The sequence below is a fragment of the Syngnathus floridae genome, chromosome 20 (assembly GCF_059516105.1).
Source record: "Syngnathus floridae isolate MCC-2025c chromosome 20, RoL_Sflo_1.0, whole genome shotgun sequence".
Lineage (NCBI taxonomy): Eukaryota > Metazoa > Chordata > Actinopteri > Syngnathiformes > Syngnathidae > Syngnathus > Syngnathus floridae.
The window spans coordinates 5,163,829-5,184,981 of record NC_142432.1 but is presented as its reverse complement, the minus strand read 5'-3'; the positions used below and the strand labels follow the sequence as shown (position 1 = coordinate 5,184,981).

The window sequence follows — 21,153 nt, the reverse complement described above, 5'->3', positions numbered from 1 at the left end:
TTAACACATCACAGCAGCATTACGTTGTTGATGATTTCCTCGTTCGCAAAAGATTGCATCACTGTTGGCACTCAATCGTCTTTTCCGAGCTGAGCACATTTCGATCCATTGATTGAACGATATAAAGATTCTGATCTTCGATTACCTCGTACCGTATTTCAATGACTGATGTTGAAACTAGCCTTGACTTCACGTCATCTTAAATGTTTGTTGTCTCGCTCATTCAAAAAGTGTCCGAATTTTCTAAACCCTGACGCTTGTCGGCTGTTTTTCACTTTTTACTTTGAATATAACAAAAGCACTCCACCCCCCGTCCATATCACTTTATCACCACGCAGGTCCATTAACCGTGTGTACGTCAAGGAAATTTCACCCGCTTGATAAATTGTGGAAAGTTTGACGTTTTGTGACGTCTCAAAGGCACTTAGATAGTAAACAAGTTTATCTAAATCATTCGCGGCGTCCGATAACACACACGTGAAGGGAATTGTGTCACATTGGGCAATCTCACCTACTTCAACGGGATTAAGGATGGCAAAGTCCAATGGTGGAAGGGGAGTGTAACGGCCTTGACTTGCATTTTTTTTTTCCACAGTGGACAAAGGGCAAAAAAGACGAGACGGATGCGCATCATTTCCAAGTTTATTGCAAAGCAAACAGGAAACACTTGCAAAGAAAACATGGCTGACAAAAAGCTGATAGCATCCACAAGTAAAGATGGCGGCGAGTTTGCTCGTGTTGAGAAAGAAAACAGCTTTGTCTCCGTTGATAAAAGCTAAGCTGAATTTTGCTGAAAATTACAAAGGTACGCAAATCGTTTTACTTTTCCAGCTGTCGTTCAAATAGAATAGGTGAGTGGGTAGGCCCCGCCCACACAAACTGCAAACAGGTTCACTCAGATTAACTTAATTTCTTTTGAATGCTTCCTTTGGTCCCTTTTCTCAACAACCTAGTTGTGTTATGCAGTAAAACACATTTTGGCAAAATATGGCAATACGATGAGCACACAAAGAGAGAATTTTGGTCAAGTTGGGCAGAAAAAAAAGGCACAGTGGAAGGTTGGCGGCGTCAGGCTTCGTCCTCCGAGCGTTCGTCTCCCTTCGGCCTCGCTCGCTCCCGGTGCCTCTGGATGGCCCGCCAGATCCGGCACAGGACACCGCCCCTGTGGATGAAGGTGGAGCTTAGGGAAGGCATTGAAAAGTACGCCAACGTGTTGATACCTGAGGCGGAGACAGCGTAAATCATCTCTGGTGACCTCGTTCAGGATGTCAGGCAGCGTGTATTCTTCCAGCGCAAACTACACAGATTTAGAACTATGATGAAGTGACTGGAGGAAAGGCAGTGGTGCACATCTTAACACAGTCATCACCTTATCGATAGTCTCCGGGTCCGCCCCCTGCTTCTTCAGCCAATCGGCGAGCTGCTTGTCCGGCTCGTGGTCCGCCGGAATGTGGAAGATGGAGGGAGGAGAAATGTCTGCAGAAAGCACACAAATTTGGGGGAGGTTTGAGATCCTACATAAACTCTGTGCAAATAGTAAACAATAATATGACTTGTTTTTCACTGAGGATAAAGAATATATGTCATTGGATGGATTACAAATGCGTCTTAGAACATTCCGTTAACCCAACGATGGTGTTTTCCATTGGGTGTTAGCATTAAGTTAGTGGGAAGAGCTAAAGTGAAGTTTTGGGCTTCCACCTGGTGGTCTGTGACGGACTCGGACCAGGTCCAGGTCTTGGGTGCGCTGTTGCAGTGTGGCCTTCAGCACCTGCTGGTACTCTCGCTCCTTGTGCAACAGTTCCTCCAGAAGCCTGTTGGGGGCGCCAACAGCGCGTACTGATTAAATGTGATTATTCCACCAATTTTTTTTGTTTTTTTAAAGAAGAACAAAATCAAATGAGATGAGGTCACCATAATTCCAGCCATAATGACTCCATGTCCACATTTTGTACCTGCTGGTCTCTTGCTTGAGGCGGCCCAGTTGCGCACCCATCTGGTGGTGGTGCGAGCGCTGGTGCTCGTGGGCCGGGTGTGGCACAGCCGAATGCGGCGCGGGCTCGGCGGGGGTCCCGGGCTCAGCCGAGGCCAACACCGGACCGAAGTCTGCCTCCTCCTCATCCACCTCGTCCTCCTTCTCCGCTCCCTCGCAGTCCGACGCTGGGCCGAAGTGCGTCTGAAGCTCTAGAGGAGAGACGCGACTTGAAATTAGCTGCTGTTGGGAATCGCTGGAGCAAAGTTGGCTGGATTGAAATTGGCCACATGTCCAGCAGATGTCGCCCACCTGGAATGAGAATAGTGATGGCGGCCTGCACGGCCCTGCGGATGATGTTGTCCATGGCGAACATCCAGTGAGGTTTGATGTGATGATTCCTCAAGACCTTGTTCACCTGACACAAAATAGGGACAGGTGAGTACCGTTGGCAGATATAGATGCTATCCTCATTTGAAAGTTCTTTTATGTCTTCCAATCAAATAAAGTAGCAGAAACTCACTGAGTCCTGGAAGCCGAAAAGCACCAACTGGATCTGGTTGATGGAGGTGGAGTCAAAATCCAGGTCCAGCTTGAGCTTGGAGATGGTGGCCGCCATGACGCGCCTCTCTGGGGAATGGATGAAGTCTCGCAGGATGCAGATGATCTGCTTGATGTGCTCCACCGACAGTTGCAGCTCCTCGCTGCCCTGGAGTGTGGACGACGCCGGCCCAAAAAAAAACAAGTAAGAGAACGCGGAACGCATTTTCACTTTTTCTGGATCTTCTGGGTTGGCGAGGCTATTTCTCTCTCCAATAGAGGGAGCCACACAAGCGGTCCTAATCCGTTACTTGGCACACCACTCATTGTATTTGTGTTTGCACAAGCGCACCTGGATGTAATTCTCCTTCAGGTTGGAGATGACCTTCTCCTGGTCCTCGTTGAGGACCTTGAACAAAATAGCTCTCCTCTCACTATCCTTCTTGAGCAAGAAGAGGCCGCCGTCTCTGTCCTCCGGCGAGGGCGGAGCCCCGCTGCGGTCCTCCGACACCGAACCCTCGTCCGGAACGCTGTCACACAAACACGTGCTGTCAGCTCAGCGCAGGGTTTTTTTTTTTTTTATGACGTTTGCGGATACTAGACTCTCCTGGCTACTGTGTGTGTCTAGCAGAGTCAACAGCAGTAGCTTGTAAAGTTATCAAGCTTCATTATATCCGTGCTGTAAAAGGTAGTGGTGCATGCTGACAACACTAAGGCCATCTGCCACCAACACACACACACACACACACACACACACACACACACACACACACACTTTTTTGATATTAGGAAAAAGCGCAACGTTCGCAAAACGAGGGAGTTTCTATTCCATGACATCCAACTAGTTCTGTGTTTCACCTTCAGCAGAGCTCTTGAAAAGAAAAAAAACTTTTAAAAAAATGGACAGAGTTCCCACAAAAAACTTTGTACCGATTTGTTGCCAAGGAATTTTGCCAAAGTGAGTTAAGGAGTTTTTTATTTCTAGACAAAACTAGTTGCTCAAGCACTATGTTGAATCGAGAAGACAAGAATGGTGCCTTGGTGACATCATGTGGCATCTCGGTGTCAATGTCAAAATGAGTGGAGTTGTTTTATTAAGACAAACCTAGTGCTTTGTCGCCACTCAGGGGATCGAAAACCGCTGTTCGAATGTCAAGTATTGAATTGTTCACTACATGTGGCAGGTGTTTGGTGCACGGTGGCACCTCAGGTAGTTGGAGTTTGGCGGCTTGAGCAGGTTCTCCGAGCCAGAGCTTTTCTTTTTGTGGAAGAAGACGTCGTGTTTGGAGTCGCAGTCGGGACTCATGGAACCGTGCTCACTGCTGCTGCTCCCTGCGGCCTCGCACTGGAGCTGCACCGGCAGCGAAACGTGGATGTAGTCTGAGGAAAGCGGAAAAACCTCACCGTTACTTCTTCTTGGCAAAGGAAGAAACTCATTTGCATATTCTCTGAGAACATGGCGCTAAAAATGTGTTCCAAAAGATGAAACGGTAATTGGGAACTGATTTGGACCGCACCTGAGGCCTTGAATGCGATCTTGCTCTTCTTGCCCTTGGCGTTGTGTCGCACAAAGGTGTCCCTCAGAAGGTCGGAGGCCAGCGCTCGCTTGTGGGGGTCGGGCTCGAAGCAGCGCAGGATGAACGACTTAGCCTCCGGCGATAAAGACTCGGGGATCTCCGGGTGGATTTTGAACATGCCCACCTAAGTGTTTCAGGGCAGGCGGGAGGGCCGAGACCATCAAAGCGGATACGCTCTCTCAGGATCGCCGATGGAGATGAAAGCGGTCGGCAACCTTAAACATGGCGGCTTGCGGCTCGCCCAGCTCGTGGAAGGGAGGTTTCCCGGTTGCCATTTCGATGATGGTGCATCCCAGGGACCAGATGTCGGCCGGGGCTCCGTAACCACGGGGACCCTTGTCGATGATCTCCGGAGCCATGTACTGCAGAGTGCCTGCACGTGGAGATGGAGCTCAGTGAAGCCATAACATAAAAGTTTGTCCTTGGAAGATCTGGAATTTGCCCCATATAGTACAATAAACCGGAGAAGGAGATTAGGACAGGCACAGCAACACAGATGAACCTACTAATGAAAGATAAACAGCGTTGTGCCTGCGCTTGATTAGCTGATCTAATTGCACAAGGCTCTGACAGATGGAGGAGGCCAGATGCTCGGTCAATACGCGTGTGTGCTCCAGCATGCCACCTCCGAGCGTTTCCATGGACAGCAAGTGAAGATATTTTTTAACTTCTCCCTACTATTGAATTGTTGTGCAAAATCAATCTTCAATTTGGCATTCCACAGACAGAAGAGTCTTGCGTGCAAAGCTGCCAAATTAGCTGCCACGTTACCCGTGAAGGTCTCGGTGCAGGGGTTGACTCCTGCCAGCCGCTTGGAGGTACCAAAGTCTGAAATCTTCAGGACGCCACTGTAGGTGTTGACCAGCACGTTGTCACCCTGTCGACAAAAGTGGTGAGTCAAAATGACGAGCGTTGCTTTCTCTCGGTCAGACCTTGATGTCCCTGTGGACGATCTGGTTCTCGTGCAGGTAGCGCAGGCCCTCCAGGATCTGCCGGGTGTAGAAGATGATGGTGGCTTCCTTCAGCGGACCCCACTTGGAGCGCAGCAATGCTGACAAGCTCCCTGGAGGACGAATGAAAGGATGACTTCAAGTTTCATTCGGTCCATGATGGAACTTTCAATTTACTTGGACGCCATGAACCCCACGCAGCCACCAAAAGCCAACTTAAGAATCTCGTAAGTCTAACAACTGTTTCAATTTCCTTAAAATGCAAGTAGGCCAAGTGCCTCTGGTCTTGGGTAGACCACAGATGCACACCTCCGGGGACTTGCTCCATGAAGATCTTGATGTATCCATTCTCTGAAACGGAGCCCAAGTACTGAACGATGTTCCTGTGCTTCAGGTACTTGTGGAGGGCAATCTCTTCGTGAAGAGGTTGCGAGTACCTGATTTACCAAAACAAGGGAAAACAGATTTGATTTGAACAGATTGCTTGATTGATTTGACAGAAAGATTGTGAGATGCAGTAGCTACTTCTAAAGGGACTACCCGGGAACCGAAACTCTGCAAGGGCTTGTCTCAAAGGGCTTGTCTTTGGCGGCACCCACCTGCTGTCTCTCTCCGGTATCTCCTTGATGGCAATTCGGACCTGGTTGCTGACGTCCCTCCCGGCGTACACCACTCCGTAGGTGCCTCGCCCGAGCACCACCCGGTCGCCCGTCTCGTCCGTGTCGTACTCGTACTGCAGTAGTACCAACAGTGTCACGTGTACGTTTTGACTTGCAAGTATAACGCCCAGAAAATCCCAAGTCAAGGTTCTGGGTTGCACTCACCTCCAAGGTGTCTCCATCTCCTTCGCCCTCCAACTCCACGGAGTTACCCGTGCCGTCCGATATCATCTCCTTCACCATGGAGCAGAACCTGAGTGGACGTGTGATGACCCATCAGGCTCAGTCTCACCAAAACATAACACGGAGGTGCACTTCCTCACCGAGCACACTGCTCCTCGGTGGAGAAATAAATCTGGAAGTCATCAGAGTTGTCGTGGACATAGAGGAAGCAGCAACGTTCGTCAAACTTGCTGATGCTGCAGGTAAAGAGAGAAAAAATCAACAAACTTCATTATTACACAAACTTAATTGCATTAAGCCATGACTTGAGATATCTTTGGACCACGCTCTACCTGATGCCTTTGATAGACATGGCGGTGAAGTTCCATTCATGTATGCCTTTCTGCAACACAAGAACGCAGCAGATGGTCACCAAAGGAAGGTTTCAGTTTCAGCTGTGGAAAAACACCACGGACCGTTTCAGCTGGGGACACGTGCCAGATGGAGACGTTCTTCTCTTCTGCCTCGTTGTTGATGGACACGTAAGAAGGCTGGTACACTTTAGTGGGCTCCAGGATCAGCACCTGGAACATAGGGATGTCAAAGAACCGTCTCGGGGTATTGGATCCGGCCGGATGCTCCGTCTGGGATCCGCACGGGAAAACGCAGTCGGTTGGTGGTGCCCTGTGTGGCCTCCACGATGATGTCCATCCAGAAGTTGAGTCTGTCCCTCTGGGGGGAATGTTCCACCAACTGCTTTTTAAACCTCTGGATCAGCTGTAGGTTCTGCACCACAGAACGCAGGTACCTATGAAGAGGGACACAAACCAAAAAGTTCAAGGCATTACTGTACCATCAAATTCGGGATTAGTTCTCACAAGGACATCAGATCTTACCAGAGAGGTGGCTTCAGCTTAAAGAGCTTCTCAGCAGCTTGGGTGGCTTTAGGGATATCGCTAGCCAGCATGCTAACAGTGAAGAACTGGCCCACATCCCAGTAGTTGTTCATTTTCTCCAAGGAACCTTTGCGCCCCAACAGACTGTTCAACCTAACACCTGGAAAATACAGCAAGATCTGGACTTCAGCGTGTGGTTGTGTGTTTGCCTTGGAGGTCATCCACGAGTCGGGATGGGAAAAAGAAAATTCGGTGGCCCGGTGATATTCTCTTACCAATTTTCCTCAATTCCATGGAGCTCTCAAATTGTTGGCCAGCGACTATGAGGAGGACGGCCAGGTTAATTCCTGAGTAGAGGGTAGGCTGAAGCTCAAAGCCCTTCCTGTACCTGCAAAAGTTTTTTGGCTTTGACTGCACCAGACATCTTACATGGGTTCAGATGTACGTGTATTCTTACCACTGTATAGCGTTGTCCCTGTTCTTGGTGTCCTTGCAGTCAGAGTCCAGGAAAATATCTTTGTATATTCGCCCGCACAGGCAGAACATATCAGGAGCCGGGTGTTCACACGACTGTAGGACGTGGAGCATCACACGTAGGGCCTGCTCCCTGTCGCCAGGACTGTTCCTCCTGCAAAGAACGCGAGTCACAAAATCCACTCAAATGCAAACTATTGGAGTTCTGCGTGTGACCTGTTTAACGCAAAGGCGTAGTGGAACTGGATCATGGGCTGTGTCGCCAGGTCACAAGTGGGCAGCATCTCCAAGGTCTGCACCAGTTTGACCATGGCATCGTAGTCCTGACAAAGCAAACGGGGTGATGCACGTTTTATTCTTTGGAACGGTTCATGATCGACATGAGCCCACCTGAATGTCCCTGTAAGAGAAGAGAAGATTCATGACAATGTCCTGCGTGAGGACTTCGGTGTTGTCGATGCGGAGCTTGATGCGGGAAAGCTCCTTAGCCAGCTCCTCGCCTTGATACTTCTCCCTGGCCTTTCGGATGTCGTTGAGCAAGGTGTCCTTAAAGGAGGCGCTGCAGACAGGACACGCTAGATATTGTGGCCACCGAGAACCGATGGTAGGAAACTTTGGAACCACGTCAAGTTTTGTTTCTAACCAGGATGTGACATGTATGTCCTTGAGCAGGCTGGTGAAGCGGTCCATTAGGGGGACACACAGAGGCCCCAAGAGGTTGTCCCAGCTGGGCTGCATGTACTCGCTGGCCCTCCGCTGTGCGTCGCTCTCGCAGCAGGTGTACTCGTGGTTGGGCGTCACGATGTAGGGGATGAAGTAGTAGTTGCCGCTGGATGCCTGGAGACGGAAAGGAACTTTTAAAACGAGACCTGTCCCTGGCATTCTGTCAAGCCTCGAGTCGGCCTCGGAGAATGTTGTCAGGCATCATGCCGACAAAGACAAGCTCAAATACCGAACGCTGAACCAAAATAATTTCGAAAAAGTTCAAACCACACATCAGGGCACCATTTTGTTGCCGGCAATGGCGCTAAGTCACGCTGTATTCCCGACCAAGCTTACCAAGATCATGCTGGACTCTGTTAGAGGAACAAGGTGGGCTCGCTTGTCCATGACTCAACAAGGCTCCTGCGAAACGTTTTGTGAGCACACTAGTGTGAACATTACAAGCTGACGTTCAGCCTGGTTGCCTTTTGGAGGTTTTCTTGCACAATGTGACCTCCTGTTCCTCCTCGGTTAGAGAGCACAATCCCCCAGCATGCTTTGCTACTCCACTCTACCTTACTTGATTGCGCAGGCCAGAGCCTCTGTATTCCGGAGGCAGCTGGACCCAGGGGAAACCTAGCGCTGAAGGACCAACTGCTTTCTCCAAACACAAACACAAACACCATTCAGACATTGAAACCCTTTGCTTCACAGAACAGCTGCTAAGGTCTCGTGGCCTGCTATTTCAGGGGCACGTGGGGTAGTGATTGGGACAGAGCGAAAGCGTGATTCTCAAAATAGCCCAAGAAAGTGTGTGTGTGTGTGTGTGTGTGCACACGCTCCTTTCCCATGCAGACACTTACTGTGTTCTTCTGAGCGACCATATCCTGAAAGCACACCGCAAAAGACAGTTTGAAAGCTGGGCACAGCACAAGTGTTAGAAAAGCTTTGTGTTACAAAAACGCTACCTTGAGCGACTGCGCCGTGTCGGGGTCGGTGTCGTGGTACAAGATGACGTTGTTGGCCATGTCGAAACTCTCCCTCACGCCCAGGTGGTAGAACAAGGACGGCTGGCGGAAGACGTCGCTCATGTCCACCACCGCAATGTCTGCACGGATAAGACACGCATCCATTTTTTGGAAACTTGGTGTTGTTTGTTTTCTTACACTTACTAGAAGAGTAACTTTTTGTCGGACTACCTTTTACTTGAGTCATATTTCTCAAAAGCAAAACTTGTCAAATTTATTTTATTATTTTTAGCTACACTCCTTTAATCGCTATACTGTAAATAAGATCTTTCACTTTTATTCTCAGACTTCCTTTTATACTTTTTTAAATTTTGTATGTTTGCACTAGGAAGGGAGCAGCTATCCGAATTTCGTTGTACAACTAAGTTGTAAAATGACAATAAAGGGCCTTCTATTTTATTCTATTCTATTCTATTCTATTCTATTCTATTCTATTCTATTCTATTCTATTCTATTCTATGGTCAAGTCAAATGTTTTAGAAAGCCATTTTACCATACTCACCGGTGACAATTATCAATATTCTTATTAGAAAGGCTATTGAATTTATACTTTTGCACGTGAGTACATTTCAGTGCTTCTATTTTTTCACGTTCAATTAAGCAAAGTCTGTTCCGTTTTTTGTTTTTTTTTCTCTGTAGCCTCCAGCGTGAGTACGGAACCGAAAGTCTCATCAGAAAGTAGAAAGTAAAGAAAACGCTTGCAGTGCACTTTTGATGTTGCAACTTAATCCGAAAGTCAGACCATAGCAATGGGAACAAATCACGCAGCAGCAGCACCAGCCGAACTTGGTACCTGCGTCGTAGAAGCTGTCCAGCACGGAGGTCTCCCCAAAGTCGAGCCTGCCGAAGGTGACGGTGGTGAGCAGGGCGCTCTCGGCGTCGCACGCCCGTTGCAGACACTGCAGAGCGCCGGACTCCGGGCTGCTCGCCATCACCGCCTTCAGCCCGTCGTTCAGCACGTAGACCACCCGCAGGGAGCGCTGCTTGGCCGGCGGGCTGGGACTGGACAGCTCAGCCCGCTCCCGGTCCCGCTCACGCTCCCGCTCCAGCATACACATAGCGGCCGAGTGCTCGCCCGCCATGCAATCCGCCGCTTGCGCGCTCTGGCCGGCTTCCATGTCGCCACGCAGCCTCCGCCCCCTTGGATGTCCGTCAAGACTTGCTTTTTCCGCCCGGGGCACGTCCTGCTCCTCACCCGGTGCGCACCTGCGGTCTCCTTGAGGAGAGGCGCGAGTCCGAGGTTGTCCCCGCGCATCTCCGCCTCATTAGGTCGCATCAGCGGCCCATTATCTCGCACCAAGGGGTCCGCTCACTCCTAGACCGGTTCCGACTAGATACCCGCCCCCCTATAAAAGACGAGGAAGTGCATGTGTGGAAGTCAACATTTCATTCCGTAGACATGACATAAGCCCATGGCAGTGGCGGTTCTTCACTGAATTACTCCCCGGGCATGCCTACTTCCGAGCCCCCCCTGTATAACTTTTATACAAAACATCCCCCCACAAATTATAATTTTAAATAAAAATGCTAAATATTATTAATGTAAATATCATAATAATGTAAATGCATAAATAATGATAACAAATCAGTACAGAAAATAGATAGATTAACATAATAAATGTAGGCGGCACGGTGGGGCACTGGTAAGTACAGTTCAGAGGGTGCGGGTTTGATTCCACCTCCGGCCCTCCCTGTTTGCATGTTCTCCCCGTGCCTATGTGGACTTTCCGGTTTCCTCCCACATCCCAAAAACATGCATGGTAGGCTCATCCAGCCCAAAATGGTCTGAGTGTGAGTACGGATGGAATTCCCCACACAGTGATATGACAAATAGTAGAAAACCACTTTTGCGACACTTTGTGTGAAAGGTCATCCTCATTTATGTTCCTGACGCATGGAGTACGCTGTTTCAAATAGTTTCAAAAAGTCTTTGTCTACATAACTTTCGTTATCACCTCCTGCAGATTGCGATATTGTTCGTGTTTGTGTGTAGTGCTACTTGAGTTTGACTCCGCCTCTATATTTGCATAATTGGGGCTGATCTCAAATGACGTCACGTTTGCTCATAAATATTCAGTGGATGCGGTCAGTCGGACAAACATTGTGTCCGACTGACAGTGCAATATTTTGGAAGAGGACGGCGTACTCAGTTCCAAATTCCAACACGATTTTATTGCCAAAAATAATGTGGAACTACTACAAACGTTGGCTGACACGCAGAGGCCTCAAAGTCAGCGGGAAGAAAGCCGTTTTAGGCGATAGGTAAGCGTTTTTGTGTGATAGCTCTCTTACTCAGGTGAGGTCCTGCAAGCTAACCAAGCTAACCTCGTTAGCCCATTTCCACTGACAAAATGTGTGTTTGAGAAAAGTCATTATTTACCCTCGGATTAAAAAAATGAAACACATACACTATATAATAGCTTCTTTATTCCACGGAAATACAAAAGTATATATATATATATATTTATTTATATCACTATCTTGGAGAAAGAGAAGAGCAAGTCAAGAAAACAATTTGCAGCCATGGTTGTTTTTGTTTTCTTGTAATTTGAGTGACAAAAGAAAAAAGATCTAAACGAGAGTGGAAGAGGAAGGCCACAGTGATGTGTTGCCATAGATTCTGTGCACAAATGTCGTACGAGGAGGAATCAATCGGCCGTGCATGTTAGCCCACACGCACACACTCGCACCTTCACAGCTAGCCTACATTCCCTCAACCCTGTCGCTAACCTGACTACTGCTGGCTAACAAAACACCAGTGCCAACTTGAGGCGACGTACGTCTCTGGTGAGGTCAAAAAAGTGCACAATATTTTCAAATCAACATTATTTTGATGTTGTACAAAGGCAAACTAGACAATATCGTGACCATAGACACAGATGTGCTCATGCATTAACGCACTCATTGGGAGGCAATTTTCATATAAAGCTAAAATAATTGGTGTGAAGGTTAAACTCAACCTGCAAGCTGGCTTGTCCTGTCATTGTGCCTGCAGGGGGCGCCCCGTTGCAATGATCTTTGAAAGTGGAATGTACGGTGTGCTTTGTGCCGTTAGTGATAAGCTAACCACCGGGTGAAGGACAGACTCGGGCTGGACTTAGTTCAAGACTAATAATATCTCGAAATGCTCAATCCAATTTTGCACCAGGTAGATTGGTGAGAAGAATACACCCGTCACAAAAATCTGGGGATATTGTAGATTTCTAAATGAACCAAAATAATTTACAAAATATCTCCGAGTTTTTGTATAATAGGCAATAGGAGATATGATAATGCAAGGTTAGCAACATATCAATGCTGAATAAGGACACAAACGTCAATCGTCAAGTTGGAGCTCAAATGTGCCGCTCGCAAAAATATCTCACACAGACGTTCACGCAAACATGTACACGCAGCGGAGTTTCGTGGCGGGGAGGTCACGTCGCGGCGGCGGGCGGGCCTAACCGACCGGCCTGCGGGGGTTGCCATGGGCCTTCGCCACCTGTTTCACGCGAGCACCGCTGACTGATGCGTTGCCACGGCAACACGGCGGTCACCCGCCTGTACCGGCGAGCCTGGCAAGCCAGGAGAGTAGACAGCGGAGAGAGAGAAAGGCTGCTTAGAAAATCAACTGAAGTAAACACAAGGTAAGGCGGCGATGTCATGGTGGGGTGCTTGTTAGGTGGGGGAGGCGGGGTCACATTGTTTATGAGTCCACCATGTTCGCTGCCGATGGCGATCGTCATGATCATTTGGCACAAAATGTAGTTTTGGCACGGGCTCATTTGGACAGGATCTTCTTTATGTGCTCCACTTCCATCTGTCACAGGAAACACAAACACGTGATTTGTACGTCGAGAATCCCCAAGTGCTAACTGCTCATCTCACCTGTAAACCGAGACGAATCTTCTTCTCCTCGTCCAGCGTGCCGGCCAGCTGCTTCATCTCCTGCCTGTGCTGACTCTTGAGAAGCTCCACGGAGCTGCGCAGCTCTCGCAGTTGCCTCCTCAGCTCCTCCAGCCGCAGCTCTGGAGAGGGACTGGTACCGCCGGAAGGGGATGACGGCGAGGCTGGATGACGGCCGTTGCCGGTGGATAGGCTCAGAGATGAGGACGATTTGGCGGCCGGCTGAGGTTTACTCTCGAGCACCTGATCTCATTATTAGTTTTCATTTTTTCAGTAACAAATATCACTTATAGTCCCAAAGTGAAGTTTAGAGCTTACCAAAATGATGGGAGCTCCCTTCCTCGCAAAAACCTCCGCAGGTCTGGACTGGACCGGTTCTGGGTCTTCCTTGGCTGGTGCCAGGTGGTCTGCGTCGCTGCCGGTCAGCGAGGACTGCAAAGTCGGTAAGTCCATCAGTAAATTTTTACTGGGCTGCCGTTGAACAGGTTCAGTGGTTCAATGATTCAAAGTGACCACCTTCAATCGAGGTTCATCAATAGTATTAGCTTCTAGACTTTACTCAAACACTCTTGAAATCAAAATGTCCTCGGTTCACCGCATTGGCGAAGACGTTCTCACCGATGTGATAATCTGCGAGCGAGGCCGGCGGTCCGTGACTCTTGGCCGCGACGCCGTCGGGTGACTGAGCTTCTCCGCTGCTGGGACCACTGCGTCCAAGTCCAGGTCTGCGCACAAATATGGAAACACATGGAACGGATGGCGTGACGTCATCCTGTCGGTACGCTAACCCTCACCGGCGTTCTGGGACCCATCAGCGACCGATTCAGGTGTCCAGGCCCCACCCTCAGATTTGGGACTTTCACACCTGAGCAGTCCGACCGCGCACACGGCACCAAGGTTAGGGTGAGATGAGGTGGGAAGGGTGGGGGGCATGCAGGATGTTGTGGGAGCGCGTACTGACGCCAGAGCGGGAGGTCTCTCGGGGCGTCTCGGGGGTTGTTGGCAAGTGGACGTCTTTGGAGGGAAAAGTTTCTTGGGGAGGACAGTCGGGAGGGAGGGCTTGAGGACCTCGTCGCCTACACACACAAGCAAACACACACACATTGGGGCAATCTGATTCTGTTTTTTTACAAAGCGAAACTGTAGAAGAGTAACTCAACCCAAAATGTTTAATGGCAAAATGGCAGATGGCGAGAAACAGCTCCTTAGCTTAACCTCGCTATCAATAAAAAGCTATGCATAGAAAAAAAAGGTGCACACTCTTTAACGAGGAGTTCAAGTGAGAACAACGGGGGTACCTCGATCCTGGTCTCTGTGCGGCAGGTGCTCGGGCCGCTCCGGAGGAACCTTCTTGCCATCCGACTTTTTCTCTAATGGTCAGTTTTGTCTGCTCGTCATTCCCTCGCTCTCTTGACGCATCCACATTGTAAACCGCAAGAGGACGAAGGACGAGTTTCTTACCTGCCGCCGTGTGTTTGGACGACGGTGCGCCGGGAGGTGGCGGCTTCTTTGGTCTCTGGAAAGGAAGGTGTCGACGATGAGGCAAAAGTATTGGGACAGCCCTCTAGTCAATTGAGTTATGCGTTTCGTTCTTCTCAACTGGTTGTTTTCAAACTCCCAAAACTTTGTTACCTCTTTGTCGGCTTCCAGCAGCTTGACAAAGTTGTCCGGAAAGACGCCCTGTCTGCCGCCCACCTCGCCCATCCACCAGCCCGTGTCGGCGCACTCCTGCATGGCAGCACCCCAGGTAAGGTCCAACGTAAGCCCCTGCATTAATTCCAACACACCTTGGTGATGATAGCGATGATCTCGCCCTCTTTGATGGTCAGCTCATCTTCGTTCTGCGCTTCGTAAGGAAAGAGGACTTTACACAGCTCTCGACCTGGAAGCACATTCCCAAAGAAAGCGACGTGCGGCCCATCTTAATGAGGACGAGCGCTCCAAGAAGACGGACGGACAAACGAATGAGCTCAAGTTGACCTTTTCCTCTGCTGTCGGGGTCACACTTCATGTTGTCGGGGGCTGCTGCGCTCGCCGTCTTCCACTCAGCAACCTGGAAGACGCAAACGGTACCTTCACTCTGGATGTGTGCGTGTGTGTTAAAGAGCTCCTTGTCTCGAGGTGGAAGCCCTCCTCCGTGTTTGTGGAAGCTTCTTCCACACTCACAGGGCTGCTTCTGTCCCCAACGTACACACGCTGCTCTGTTCACAGCCCCCGCCTTCCATGCCACCCCCTCCCTTCACTTGAAAAAGTCACATCTGATTCAAACTAAATGTGCAATGACGCACGCCCAACTCCAGAAATTCAATTCCCATCTCATCCAAATTGCTCCTTTGGCCGTCACGCGCGAATAAACACGTGCTGCAACTTCAGACGGCCGGGTGTGGTCTTCTCACGCCGGTCAAGGCTTGGCGGGGTTTTTGTGCCCGCTTACCTCCCACCGCTGGCATTTAGCATCTTCTCTCAAACACAAGTTGCGTTTTGCAGTGGGCTGACGTGGCTTTGGGTGACTCAACCCCCTTCCCGAATACAACCCTAAGGCCACCCTTGCATGTGGTGCAGATGCCGGCCGACGGCCCATAAAACAAGCCACGTGCGGCGGGAGGGAGGCCGCACAACATCCTCATGTGACACACATGCTTCTGCATTTTGCAAGCCAAATCAACACCAGCGCCCCCTTACGGAGCTAAGTGGTATCAAACAAGGATGGATGGAAACTATATGCCGTGTCAAAAACTTGATGCAGTTTGCAGAGGGAAGGCTGAATTCAGCACACTGCACAGTTTTGGCGCCATCTTGTGGACATTTCAGAAAACACCAACATGCAAAATGCGAATTTGTGAAATGCGGGTCAGAGCTTGCTGTACTTGGACTGATGTCAGTGCGCCAATTCACCTTGTCGCCCTCAGCGTCCAGGTCCATGGAGCGAGGGCGGAGCTTGATGGGCTGGTCTTTGAAGATGTCTCCGAAGCCGAAACCTCTCACCTACAGGGAAGACACAACAGCGCCATCTTCAGCTCTGGCAACACAGCTACGGGTAATTTGAAAGCTTGTTTGTCACTTTGGGGCTTTGCCATGAGTGACTGGGAAGACTGTCGTGTAAAAAAGGGCAACTAAGACCCTGATGACCTTTTTGGGCTGGATTTCCTCAAAGCCTGTTTCAGATCGACTGTCCCCTCCATCGCTCTCGCTTCCCGGACTGGTCTTACCTGCACACATGGATGCACACACAAATCAATATCTGAATCTTTGACAGATCGCTGTCTTATTGGCCGAGACTCACTGCTGCGGCCGCTGCGGGTGTCCTCCTGCGAGGCGGGCGTGTCGGCGGTGGGCCCGTCAGCTTCCAGGAGAATCTCTTTGGTGAAATTGGAAGGGAACATCCCACTTTTGCCATTCAGGACGCCCTCCCACCAGCCCTCCTCCACCTGCGCACGGCACAAAACACCCAGAGCACGCGTCAGACCAACGGGGCACAAGGAACAGTGTTGAGGTGAGTTGAGAAGCTTTCGTTGGTCAAAAGTAATGCTTTGCTGCCATCTTGTGGCACATGCTGACAATTCTAAACCTTTTTAGGACAGGCATCAACGAAATTGGCGTTAATATTAACGGTGATGATTAATCGTCGGTATCTAAACGACGCCCTTTGTTCTTGATTCCCAAAAACGACTTGACTCTTACCTCGGCTACGATTTCGATGATGTCGCCTATTTTCAGCTCAAGCTCGTCTTCGTGCTGAGGCACGTAGCTGAAGGCCGCTTTGCAGCGCCGCTTGCGGATCTGCTCGGCTGCAATCGACATTGGCACGTGAGTTAAGGACGTGATCCACAAGAGGGCGACATTTCGCTTTGGCTGCTCCGCATCAATGGCAGAAAGTGTCAACACCGACACAAACGAGCCCGCTGCCAACTTGACGGACGGCCGCTACATATTAGAGCAAGCTAGCTACCTTTCTTGGCCGGTCTGGCGCCGGGCTCGGACACGGGACTGGCTCGGCCGTTGGACAAGTCCGCCTTGACCTGACCGCCATCGCGCTTGCCCTCTTTCTTGATCTCCTGCAGAAAGAGAGCTGTGATTTTTGCTTGGTTGACCGGTTTCAACTTTCATCTCGTTTTCTTCTGAAACAAGACAACGTTGTGCTCGTAACGTTACACCTTGAAAAAATATTATACCAGATTAATAAGTAGACAGGACACCAAAAAGGGGCAAAGGAGCCAGGGAAGGGGAACAAGCTGAGAAAGTGGACATGACGGGTCACATGGCCAACGCTGCAACCGTGGCGACGCTATTTCGTAAGCCGCTGGCCTGTGAAGCAGACAGCCTGGTTGGACTGACTCACACACACACACACACACACACACACACACACACACACACACACACACACACACACACACACACACGCGCTCTCTCCTCACATGTGGCATGGAAGCCTTAATGAGCCACAAAATTCAACTATACGACGCCATTTCCTAGCTGTAGCTCTGACCAGATTTGAACAAATTGTGACTCTGATGATTGATTGACCTGTTCTAGATTACACGTGTGACGGATTTCCGTTCAAGCGAATCGCGATGCGTTCGTGCGTTAAGTATCGGAACTTGCCAGCAATGCCACACGTGTTCAATGCGGAGACTGCGGCCACTTTCAGGGTAGGCAGAGCAATGAGGAAGACAACATGATTCGGCAGATCTCAACAGGAAACATCTGTGTATTGTGTTGTGTGGGGGGGGGGGGGGATCTCTCACTCTTTTCACTGAAATTGCACTTCTCTATTTCAGGCCTGAGCCAAACAAGGTAAAAGTAGCAATGCCGTCCAGGATTGAATTGGTTTGCGCGAAATCAATGCGAGCGAGGAACATATCAGCCAAAGGTCAACCTCGGCATTTCACGGCTGCGGCGCTTCAATGGCATAAGTGCAATCTTGTGACACACCAGCATGCTATGACTGAGTCGACCGCACACACACGGCCATTGTCCCTCTGCCCGACAGTGAATGAGTGCTGTGACGGTGGCTCAGCACAAATCCAGCGCCTGACAAGAACGCAAAACCATCCGTGCTCATTGTGTCACTTCCTTCCAACACACACACACAATTCAAGACGCTCCCTGTTTTTTTTTCTTGCTATCTAAGCAGGTATTAAATCTAATCGACTCAAGCTCAACAACGGTTACTCACCCGCACAAAGTTGTCCGGGAACAAGCCCCGCCGGCCCCCCAGCTCGCCCTCCCACCATCCTCCGTCGTCTCGCCGTATGTTCACGATGACGTCGCCCACGCTCAGGCTCAACTCGTCGTCCCGCTGGGCCTCGTAATCAAACTCCGCCACGGCCTCCACTGCAAGGCAGAAAGTCGGAAAGTCAGCGAGTGTCCGAGGTTTTTAATTCATTGTTCGTCACCCAAGACCTCTGCCGGTGCCGAGGCTCCGGATCGATCCGGTTTTCGTCTTAACGGCGACGCAAGGATTCAGGACCAAATGTAACGTAGCTCTACACAAGCACGACGACTTAGAGCTCGATCTGAAGGTACCGGAAAGTCGCAACTTGCGAAGCTAACTAGCGCGAGAGATTAGCTCAGATGCAGATGGACGGACGGGCAGATAGATGGCTGGATAATGAAGCGCACAACTTGTTGCATAGGCCGATGCTTGATCCATGTCCAAAGTGTTTTACGGGGTGTGGTAACCATGGAAACAAGCATCTCAACGAGTAGCTGTGACTCATCCACGCTGGCTTCCCCGGTCCAAATTGATGGCTTGACGCACACGCGCGCAGCACGTGAATCATTTTGTGTCATGGAGACAAAACACGGCAAAATTCTCATGCTAGTGATGGAAGCAAGACTGTGTTGATGATGGAACGGAGAACGGAGAGATTGACGGACGCGCCGAATGCTGACGTGGGCTCTCGATGACGGCATATGCGTATTCTCGTATTTGTACGGAAGCGGCTCGCCGAACCTACTCAAAATGTGGCTTGCGCAAAATTTGCCCACGTCAAGTCAGAATGTACCCAAGTTCATCGTCAGACCGATCTGTATTGGTGAGATCGGATTGGATCAGAGATATTCCTTTCGTAAGTCCCACGTTGTGAAATTACAGCTCCGACACGACTTGAAATGCTTTTTCCGGGCTGCCCCCACACAGCGAACAACAATCTGCTGCCTTTCAGATTTATTCTTGCTTGCCAAGGAAGCTAATCTACTACTCCATTTCTGGACTTTAGCTTCTCTCTTCAAAGTCCATTCATGTGTCACTTGTAGATGGAAGAGGAGCGATTCAAAGTCTCCTTTGCCCGCCTTGAAGTTGCGATGGCAGTGATGCCACTCAAGTTAAACTTGGAAGTAAACCGGCAACAGGGAATGTATCAGGTGCTGTCAGATGCAGCCTGAGGTTGTCTCCTTCAACTTCTGTTCCTTCTTTATGCAGCTTTGGTCTGTTGTGGACATTGTTTTGAGATCCAGGACTCGTGTTTCTCTGCGTCGCAGCCCAAAAGTCCTCTTTACAAAAAGTCTCTGAGAAAATCGAGAATCGGTTTCTCCCTGGAACATCTTAGCCCAATTCTCGGTGAAGACCCGAAAGGTTTTTCCAAAACAAAATATTTGTGACATTCAGATGACACTTGGCCATTTGTCAAATAGGTCTTTTGGCAAATCCCAAATGGTGACTAAGCTGGGCTTCACTCGACATACTTTTCTGTGTTTTCAGCTCAGCGTTCACCTAAGCTCGGCTCGGTTTGTTTACACGCGTCGCGATGAGTGACTTGTCATCTCTCGTGTTGGAGAAAAAATATAAAAGTGAAAATATCGGACGTCTCTACTGCCTGTCTGCATGCACGCTATTGATGAAATAATTGGCCGTTTAGCAATGGATGACTTGGCCATCAGCCCCTCGCTGCACCCTGGGGGACGCGCTTAATGAGGAATGTCACAGTCAGCACGTACACGCGCACACGCGCAAGCGCGCGCATGGACGCATAGAGAGAGTGAATGCAAACGTGTCAACATCTGCAACTCATCATCTCATGAAACCCCTCACGCACATCCACGATCAACCATGGCGGGAGAGGACAAGATAGTATACACACACACACACATTTGAGCACCCACGGGCGGAGAAAATGAGGTCTGGGAGCACCCAGTTTATGGACATGGACTTTCCGGTTCTGCTCATCCAGATGCGCTGGGGGATATTCTAGAAGACAGCAGGCGAGGAAGAGGGAGGGAGGATACAGAGGGGGGGTCCTCCAAATATAGGGGGAGAAATGATGCACCTCACCCATTTATGTCTCCTCGGTGCTCCTCGGGCTTGGTTCGGTACCGTACCAGGCGGTCGTTCAAGGTATCGAGCGCCTTTGTTGAGCGCCGAGCTACGCAGCCTCCTCCTCCGCGCTACCACAGATCCGCTAGAACGGGAGGAGCGTCACATGAAACCATGCTCCTTCCTCTTTTTTTTTTTCTCCCCCCACCACCCCCCATCCCCCGACACCGACGCACCACAGAGAAGTCAGCGAGCGTGTGGCCAAAACGGGAAGCAAGCTGGCTGTTCTGGTGCCTTACAGTGCCCTCGGAAAAATAATTACCGCCCTTCCCAAAACTGAGAATTGAGCGCGCTTGGACGCAATTGGCTGGAGCGTGACTCTGGATTTGGATGAGTGTCACAACATGCGTTTTTACACAACTTTTAAGGTTTGACTTTCCATTTGTCATGATTTTCTCATTTATTTGTTTGTATTGTTTATTTTATTTTGTACTTTTACTCCAAACTACAGCGCAACCACAATATAATACAATGTATTGTTGAATTAACTTCTCTGTGATTTGGGTCTCATTAAATTGTCCAAGTGTTCCCAATGCGGTGGAAGTCAAGATAGAAGATCTGATCTCATCCACGTGTCGCATGTGACTCATTTTGGCTCATTTAGGATTATAGCATTTCCGACTGACATTGAAAGCAGCGTAGCGCCGACGTCCAAATCTCGCAACCGTCCTTAATTCTCGCGATGATTACAGTATGTCAGTGAGCGCTTTGCGTGTTCAAGTAACATAAAATATGAAGATTACAATTTTATTCATTCACTATATCTTGTTCGCTCCATATGTCAAGCCACTTGAGACAACTTCCGTTGTGCAATCGTGTCTTGTAACCGGACATCCCTTTGTTTGGCTTGTGATGAAACAAAATACATCCTTTTTCGCTATCGCTTGAAAATAGATGGATGGATAATAATTAGTGCCGCAGGTTGCGCTCGAAAAGTATATGTACCTTAAAAGAGAAAATTAAAAATAAAATTATTACTGATTAAATGTG

At 49.5% G+C, this 21,153-nt stretch overlaps 2 protein-coding genes and 1 long non-coding RNA gene across 9 annotated transcripts; 1 reads left to right on the top strand and 2 right to left on the bottom strand.

The window, feature by feature from the left end:
- Nucleotides 1-624: 624 nt before the first annotated feature.
- On the bottom strand, nt 625-10,320 carry map3k15 (mitogen-activated protein kinase kinase kinase 15). Of its 3 annotated transcripts, XM_088363997.1 has the most exons (30): nt 9,754-10,320; nt 8,901-9,040; nt 8,796-8,819; nt 8,513-8,593; nt 7,874-8,067; nt 7,621-7,789; nt 7,447-7,553; nt 7,214-7,384; nt 7,032-7,144; nt 6,757-6,916; nt 6,518-6,668; nt 6,337-6,444; nt 6,214-6,263; nt 6,022-6,117; nt 5,864-5,951; nt 5,639-5,772; nt 5,349-5,476; nt 5,022-5,152; nt 4,861-4,966; nt 4,305-4,462; nt 4,030-4,213; nt 3,718-3,892; nt 2,865-3,042; nt 2,496-2,681; nt 2,285-2,390; nt 1,956-2,184; nt 1,702-1,814; nt 1,370-1,476; nt 1,221-1,297; nt 625-1,162 (listed from the first exon to the last, which is right to left on the bottom strand). In XM_088363997.1, the coding sequence occupies exons 1-30, from the start codon at nt 10,076-10,078 to the stop codon at nt 1,069-1,071; spliced, it is 4,083 nt and encodes a 1,360-aa protein (XP_088220123.1). In that variant the 5' UTR covers nt 10,079-10,320; the 3' UTR covers nt 625-1,068. The 3 variants fall into 3 exon arrangements, with proteins under 3 accessions (XP_088220123.1, XP_088220121.1, XP_088220122.1); XM_088363995.1 differs by lacking the exon at nt 8,513-8,593; XM_088363996.1 differs by lacking the exon at nt 8,513-8,593 and having other exon boundaries at nt 1,221-1,284.
- A 738-nt stretch (nt 10,321-11,058) lies between these two features.
- On the top strand, nt 11,059-21,149 carry LOC148380915 (uncharacterized). Of its 2 annotated transcripts, XR_015854666.1 has the most exons (8): nt 11,059-11,222; nt 12,769-13,072; nt 13,205-13,288; nt 14,284-14,393; nt 14,496-14,592; nt 14,675-14,914; nt 15,755-15,882; nt 16,102-21,149. It is a non-coding gene; the product is annotated as an uncharacterized LOC148380915 (long non-coding RNA). The 2 variants fall into 2 exon arrangements; XR_015854665.1 differs by lacking the exon at nt 14,284-14,393 and having other exon boundaries at nt 12,769-13,288.
- On the bottom strand, nt 11,368-20,326 carry sh3kbp1 (SH3-domain kinase binding protein 1). 4 transcript variants are annotated; one of them, XM_088363741.1, is made up of 18 exons: nt 20,122-20,323; nt 18,025-18,182; nt 16,795-16,900; nt 16,527-16,633; nt 16,129-16,273; nt 15,975-16,054; nt 15,741-15,830; nt 14,826-14,898; nt 14,633-14,727; nt 14,478-14,573; nt 14,307-14,361; nt 14,144-14,215; nt 13,807-13,921; nt 13,640-13,710; nt 13,464-13,570; nt 13,164-13,277; nt 12,828-13,088; nt 11,368-12,759 (listed from the first exon to the last, which is right to left on the bottom strand). In XM_088363741.1, exons 1-18 carry the CDS (start codon nt 20,123-20,125, stop codon nt 12,721-12,723), a joined length of 1,788 nt encoding a protein of 595 aa, XP_088219867.1. In that variant the 5' UTR covers nt 20,126-20,323; the 3' UTR covers nt 11,368-12,720. The 4 variants fall into 4 exon arrangements, with proteins under 4 accessions (XP_088219867.1, XP_088219868.1, XP_088219865.1 ...); XM_088363742.1 differs by lacking the exon at nt 14,144-14,215 and having other exon boundaries at nt 20,122-20,325; XM_088363739.1 differs by having other exon boundaries at nt 13,640-13,921; nt 20,122-20,324.
- Nucleotides 21,150-21,153: the final 4 nt, after the last annotated feature.